Source organism: Andrographis paniculata, unplaced genomic scaffold, assembly GCF_009805555.1.
Source record: "Andrographis paniculata isolate CXL003 unplaced genomic scaffold, ASM980555v1 Contig69END, whole genome shotgun sequence".
Taxonomy (NCBI): Eukaryota; Viridiplantae; Streptophyta; class Magnoliopsida; order Lamiales; family Acanthaceae; genus Andrographis; species Andrographis paniculata.
Genome location: NW_026137605.1, coordinates 6,759,395 through 6,767,561, shown reverse-complemented (window position 1 = coordinate 6,767,561; position 8,167 = coordinate 6,759,395). Strand labels below are relative to the sequence as shown.

Below are 8,167 nucleotides of genomic sequence, written 5' to 3'. Positions count from 1 at the left end.
CATTATATGAAATAAATAATAATAATAATAATAATAATATAATAATGTGAAATAATAATAAAAAAATATATTTAAAAATATATAAAAAAGCAGTACAATAATAAAATAATTGAAAATAAATTTAATGACACGTAATAATGATGTGATATAAAAATGCAAGTGTGTTCGAAGCTATTTAGTACATGATAAATTATGATGTGATATAACAATACAAGTCTGTTCAAGGCTATTTAGTACAATGATAAATTATGATGTGATTTAACAATGCAAGTGTGTTTAAAGCGATCTAGTATAATAATAAACTATGATATGATCTAACAATGCAAATGCATTCAAAGCTATCTAGTGCAATAATAAACTCGATGTAATTTAACAATACAATTAATAAAGTTCAACAAGACAAAACTTGAAATGATTGATCAATACTACAATGATAAAAAATATATATATTGTGATGTGATATGACAATAAATTTAAAAAAGTTAAAAAGTTCCATATTTAATGATAACAAATCCGAAGCATGGGTATCAAGAAATGAAAACCAATGCAAGAATCATTGGCAAAAGATAAATCAAGCCGTTTCAAAATTTTTTGGGTGCTTTCAACAAGCTAACCAACAAAGGATGAGTGAAGAATTTATTGATAATTTCTTGAATAAAGCACATCAAATATATTCTGCAGATTGGCAGGAAAGCATTTATTTATCAACACACTTGACGTGAATTAAACTTGAGCCAAAATGGAGTACTAGTCATCATGATACAAATGTTGATCATGAAGCAACGTGTAAAAATAAAGACAAATGGGCACTGAAGAAATCTTCAAATTCACTTTCTTCCGATGAGCTTCGCTCGGCTGCAATTCTGGAGGATGAGGATGCTTTCGTAAAGTTAAGGTAAAGGCAGAGTTACAGCTTTTCAGAAAGTCAGAGTACGAGACACCTGCTAAGAGCCCTGTCGATGATAACTTTAAAGAGCTACAAGCTCAAAGTAAAAAAATTGCATCACATTCGCTCGCATAATACAATTGAAGGAAGGAAAAAATCAAAAGTAACTAGTGTATTGCAAATATAACTCTATCAAACACTAGTGGAGAAAGATAATTTGACAGAGTAAGATCTACTTGTTAAAATTAAATTGTTCGAAAAATTGTTTTAAATATTTGTTTAGATTATATGTATTTGTTCTATGTTATTCAAATTAACTTGTATTTTTTTTATATTAATATCTTATTATTAATTATGTATGTATAATTAACTATAAACTAAATATATTTTATTGTTTAATATAATTCTATACTATTTAATTATGTTAAATTTTATAATCATATTTTATTCAATAAAATGAAACTATTTTTATTAATATTGATTTATTTAATAATACTAAATATGTTTGTATTTATATATTCTAAAATTTTAAATTAATAAAATATATCCAATATTGATATTATTTTGTAAAAAAAAAATTATAAATTATAAAAATATTACAAATTTTAAATATAATAACAATTTTATACAAAATTAAAAAAACTATTTTATATACATATAATATATATATATAATATACTATGTGTCCTAATTAAATTGAGACACGTAACATAAAAAAAAATATATATATATATTTAAATCTCCAGTGACACTCATGTCCAATGTCTTTAAATACAATGTCTCTTGTTTTCTTTATTATTATTTTTTTAAATAATGATGTTATCTTAGCATTGCGGGTGGTCTAAGGGTAATTGCAATGATGGTTTTATCCAGATATTTTGTGTCAGTGTAGAAGCTTTTTTAATATATATAATAGAATCTAATATAATGACCTTTTGTTAGATGAAAAAAATTATACTTTGGTGCAGGCCGCCGGTACGATAGAAGCCGTCTTCAAATTACCTTCTCTCTCTCACTTTATTTTTTTTGGTCTTTCTCTCTTTTCTTCTCCCTCCCTCGCGTTCTCTCTTCTTCCCTTTGTATGTATTTTTCTCTCTCTTCTTTTCACACACTTTTCCTCTTCTCCCCTCTATATATGTATTTTTCTCAATCTTCTTCTCACCTGTCTTTCTCTTTCAACCATTGTGCAAATTTTTTTACATTCTAACACATTTGGATATAAAAAATTTGAATACGTAAAATATATAATACATTTAGAGGCTTCTTTAACAACAAACCATTGTGGTTGCTCTAAGGGTGTTAGATGTGCTGTTGTTACCCCTATGTTAACATGTAGGCTTTTTAGTGTAGAAAAAAATGATGATAAAAATATTATACCATCAGATGTAGATGCGTTTGTTTGGGGGATTGAATTTAAAATACACTATTTATTCTATTTTTTTCTCAAAAAATATTAAATCAAACACTTATTCTTTATTTTTTATATTATACTAAACATCAATTTTACGTTCAAAACATCACATCAACACCTATTTATATCACATCATACAACTATTCAAATTCAAATTTTTTACTATTCAAATTCCAAAACTCTCAAACAATCTCTGTTGCAGTTACCGCGGTGAATAAATCTCAATTTACACTTACAATTACTTTATACATAAAGTTAAAAAAACAAAAACATTAAAAACTTTTGCACACTTCTACTAACCAATAAAGTACTACTTCCTCCGTCTCTTATCTATATTATCTATGTATCTATTTATTTTTTGCACGAAGTTTAGAAATATTAGTTTTATATTGAAGTGTAGTATGAATAAAATAGAAAAAGACTAAAACAACCTTATTAGTTATAAGTTATAAGAGTATTTGTAATATTAATAAAAAATATATTTATTAAAAAAAAAAGATACTTTGCAATCGGACGAATTAAAATAAAAAAAAAAATAGATAGATTGTTAAAGAACATAGCTAGTATTATTTTTTATTCTCCTACAAAACCTCAAACTAGCCCATTGAATATGATACAATTTATGTTAATATAATAAAAATACGACTCATAAATTTATAATATATAATAAATATTATCTTATAGCTAAGCTAAGCAAAGCTAAACAATGAGCTAACATTGAGTTTGTTTCCGCATTTTCAAAAAAAAATTCATTTATTTTTTTTACAAAACATTTCATCGTACATTAATTTAATTTAATGTAAAACTTAAACTAAATTTTTGTCGAAGAAACATACCCTAACTAAGCATGCTTTCCCTCTCATAAACTGCCGTTGGCCGGAGAGACACCCCCAACCACCCACGCAAATAGACTACTATCTGATTTAGACACGTGTCACTATCTGTTATACAAGGGCCCCAATTATTGTTTCTTTGGACTATACATTATTTTAAATATTTCATTAAATATTATTTTAATATCAAAACTCAAATCAATTATTTCATAACTCACTCATATCAAACACACTATAATAATTTATTATATATGTGATGAAGGAAGGAGAGACAACAAAATATATATAGAAAAATACAAAAAAAATAGAGAAAGTATCTCAAACCTCCCCTTAAGGGCATTGATGCATCGCATCGCCTTGCCAAAAAATTACTCTTCACAAAATAAGACACTAACAGCGACAACAGGTTGGGTGCTGAGTTATTTCTAGAGATTCTTACCAAGAAATGAGATGCTCATTTTGTTTTATTACCTGTTAGTCTTGGGACAAAGCATGTTCGATGAAGATGATTTGTTGTCTCATGGAAGGACAGTTCTCACTTCTTTTCTATCAGCTCCATAGCACTGCAGCCAGCATCAAGAAATCGTTATAGTGAAGCGGGGCGAGGTGGGAAGTTGGAAATAATGGATATGTACGTAAATTTGTTGTACCTCAACTCCAAAGCCCTTCACGTAGACGTTGGTAAAAAGCTCAGATGGATCGGGTTGTGGGCTCTCCTGCAAAAACGAATATACAATGAATCAATCGTAATTTGGTGGTATTTTATATTTACTTCAAGTATTATATAACAATGGTGTCTGAATTTTGCTAACCTTGGCTTTTGCTACCACTTCATCCACCTCTTTCCTCACTTCTTTCTCAGTGTCCTAATATCGAAAGTGGATAGGATTGGATAATCTCGTCATTTGATAGAATTATTTAACTGAATAATATACAGCCAGCCAACTTGTACTCTTGAGGGATTTATTACCTTTAATTCCTTTTCAGTGGCTAAATCATGAGATAGTATAAGCTTCCTGACTCTTTCAATCGGATCACGTTCCTGTAATAAGGAGAATGGAGTTGAATATACAACACAGACGCACACATGTTTTGTCTATGGAGAGAGAGATGCTATTGCAAACCATATTCACCTGTCTAACACCGCTAATTTCATCACGTGTCCGGTATGTGCTTCCAGGGTCAGACATGGAGTGTCCGTGGTACCTGTAGGTGTCCATTTCAAGGATCTGAACAAAATCAAAGAAGGTTTTGGTGGTTAAAACAAAGATTGACTCAACCACAAAGTACATTGAAAAATGCATTCACTGACTATTGCATATAAGAAAACTGTAAGTTCTCATAAAATGACTGCTAGTAGCGTGAGGCTTGAACACCATGAAAGGATATGTACTTAAATCAACAATAATTCTCATAACTCAAAACACAAATACACAGGTCGTAGGGAAAGAGCAAACAAAGCAGCGACACCATGAGGTATTCAGTAAACAAACAACAATAAGTTCATTATTATTAGCCACAAATCAAATAAAGCAAGAACAATTCTGTAATAACAAACTGGATCCATTGCAGAAAAAAGTAGGGATCAATCAATATTCTGCACTGCCAAATCAATAGACTGACGAATAATGCAATTCTGTATATTTGTATGTCATTCAACATTTTTTAATGTGGTTTAACATATTTACATCATTGTTAGTTTTTTCTTTTGATATTCTTTTTCTCTTTTATTTGCCGTTCCAACAGATTTACAGCATAGGTTCAACATATTCAAGCAATGATTGCAGTACCATGCTAATGTTTTATATCGTTCAACATTTTTATACATGATTCAGCAAATTTTTTACAAGGTTCAGCAGATTTTCTTACATTGATCAACAACACAATTTTCGAAATAAATTTAGCATATCAATTTCCCATGTAATATATTGCCTATTCCTATTTAACTAGTGGTATGCAAGCCAAAGACAAATCAGAAATCTTATTCCTTGCAATAATGCATCAACTACACAGTATCAGACAAGACCCTACGATGCATCCTTGTTTTTTCGTTTGCACATTTCAAAGCTCTTAACAGTTAATCTACCAATCAACTCTGGAAAAGGTTGTTACTCACAAGAAACAATAAAACAGGTGGTCAGGTTAGAACGAAAAATGGCCTACATATTTATAGATATGTCCATATGCATATACCTACAGAGGCAACCATGGATAAATAATTCCAAAAGCATAAGATACATTTACTAAGAACTTACAATAGGTCCATTCTTTAATGCATGTTCTTTAGCAAACTTGCACGCCTGCTTCACTGCCAGTACGTCCATTCCATCAACCTGTATTACCGTACAAATAAACAATGAATACATGTCATGAAACAGAAAGCTATGGAACTAATTTCTTCAATTCAAATTCATGATCCAACAAAACAAAATAACAGAGGAGTTAGGATAACTCTAGACTCAGAAAACACAAACAAATTCACCCAGTTCAAACACAGGATTGAAAATCAATTTTTTGTTAAAGTGGTAGCTGAATAATACTTGAAGAAATTTACATTTGTTTGTTCATATACTTTTACCAAACTTTCCAACATGAAAAATCTGAAATCACGTAACCGGAATATTATTTCCTCTAGTAAAACTTAATTGCCGCAGAAGCATCACTTTTCAAACTCTTGCCATCTGAACTTCATAAATTCGAGTAAAAAAATCGTAACCAAAAGAAATAATTTTGAATTCTCAAACATAAAAACTTTAGAGCATAGGGAAGATATCCCAAGAAAATAGTAACACTAACCTCGATTCATTGATTAGCATTTCGTATCATATTCAAAATGATCAATGCTGAGATAATTCCATGCATAAAACTAAGTACAGAAAATGCTCGGAACAAAAGTATATGAATTAAATAAATGCCAATCAACGTTAATGAATGAGGAGAAGCCAACTGACCTTCAATCCTGGAACATAGTCACCTCGCTTGTAATAAGCCGGACTCTTTGCCGCTCTCCATTCTGCCGTGCCCATTCCATCTATATACCAGTCAATTAAGCAAATTCAAGATCCACGAGCAAGTGTTGGTATGAACAATACTTTTTTTTATTGCAATATAGACAAGTATATAGATTTATTCAATCATAAGAGATTTGATAGGCTAATATCTTAAATAAAAGGCATAAATCAAACTACTTGTGAAATTTGTTAGAGAGATAAATTTGCATAGCATCATTGTGAAATTCTAATCCCTACAAACATTGAATCAAAACGCAAAACTTATACATCTCAAACATTTTCATGTAAGAAACAATCTGTGATAGCTGACAGACTTTAAGCATTCCATGATTCACAAAACACTGTTAAGAGAATACCCAAGTTAATGACTTACAGTGATTATTCTCGCAGACCAAAATTGCAGGCAGATCCCAAAGTGCGGCCATATTCAGAGCTTCAAACAGCTGTCCTTGATTGGCGGCACCATCTCCGTACATGGCGAAGGTGACAGTCTCATCCTTTTTATACTTCTGTGCAAAAGCCAATCCAATCCCTAAGGGAATCTGCGCGCCAACAATTCCATGCCCGCCGTAGAATCCATTTTCCTTCTTATAGAAGTGCATCGAACCTCCCTTCCCTTTGGAGCAACCGTCCTTCCTCCCCATAAGCTCCGCAAAGGACTCCAAAAGTGTTCCCCCACGAGCCAAATAAATACAGTGATCGCGATAAGCGGTGATTATGCAATCCTTTCTGGTAATCGCGGCCTCCATTCCCACAGCGACGGCTTCCTGCCCATCGTAGAGGTGGCAGAATCCGCGGATGAGTTTCCCCTTATAGAGCGAATCGGAGGCTATCTCCATCCGACGCATCACAGACATGTCGCGGAAGAAGGTGAGCAGTTCCTGAGGAGTGGTCTCGACGGAGCGGGACGGAGGATCTACGATGTGGCTGGCGAAGGGGAGATTGGTCTCGACGGTAATCGGCGCGGCGGAGGCGGTGCTGAGATGGCGCGTGGCGGAAATCGCGGCGGAGATGGGCTTTAGGAAGAGGGTGGAACGGGGAGTAATCTGAGCCATTGATCCCGGTAGGAGCGTCGATCGGACGGCCAATAGGCTTTTGGACGGAGAGCGAGGAAAAGCGATGCGGTGGCGAGTAGGTTAGGTGGAGAAGAGACCTGAAAATGAAATTTAGAAAAGGCCAGGAGTACGTTTGTTCGCCCGATCCCTATCGACCTTTATTTAAACGAGGTATTTTGTTTTTCTTTTGCTTTGGTTTTATTGTCCTCCATTCTTTTTTTCTCTTTTTTTTTTTCCTTTTTTTTTATATAAAATATTCATAGTTTTTATTTTTCTCATCAATTTTTTTAAATATAATTATATATTTTAATTATATTTTAAAATTTATAATATATAATTTTTTTAATTTTAATTAAATTATTTAATTATGTTAATTAAATCTTTGTTTTTTTATACAAAATATATTAATATATTTTTTAAAAAAAATTAACATTTTATACTCCCTCATCCTAGGTAATTTGGGCGTGTTAGTGTAGACATTAGAATTTATTTACGTAAATTATGATTAGTAAGTAATTATAATATTTATTAGTAAAAATAATTATTGTATAGTAACAATATTATAAATTAAAATTAAAATAATAAAATAATATAATTAAGATTAAAAAAATATAATATTTAAATTTAAAATATAATTAAAGCGTATAATTATATTTAAAAAAAAAAAAAAACAAGTTTATTGGGACAAAAATAAAAAATAAGAACAAATTATATAAGATAGAGGAAATATAATCTATATAATTCTCTATATCTTAAATAAAAAAATAACTTTTTAAACCAAAAACACAAAACAGACACACCCATAAATCTCACAGCTAAATTTTTGGAAAATATAATATTTTCAAAATACATAAAACCCAGAGTTATATATCATAGAGGAGCTTTTCAAACCAACTATAAATGAGTTTGCCACTACTTTTTAATAAATATTTATCTTTCTGTTTTTATTATATCAGCAAAAAATAGTTATT

General features: G+C 30.8%; 1 protein-coding gene across 1 annotated transcript; it reads right to left on the bottom strand.

The window, feature by feature from the left end:
• Positions 1-3,351: 3,351 nt before the first annotated feature.
• Positions 3,352-7,345, bottom strand: LOC127263672 (pyruvate dehydrogenase E1 component subunit alpha, mitochondrial). The gene is made up of 8 exons (XM_051292816.1): positions 6,515-7,345; positions 6,082-6,161; positions 5,386-5,463; positions 4,264-4,359; positions 4,101-4,172; positions 3,943-3,996; positions 3,781-3,846; positions 3,352-3,693 (listed from the first exon to the last, which is right to left on the bottom strand). Exons 1-8 carry the CDS (start codon positions 7,194-7,196, stop codon positions 3,649-3,651), a joined length of 1,173 nt encoding a protein of 390 aa, XP_051148773.1. The 5' UTR covers positions 7,197-7,345; the 3' UTR covers positions 3,352-3,648.
• Between the last annotated feature and the right edge of the window lie 822 nt (positions 7,346-8,167).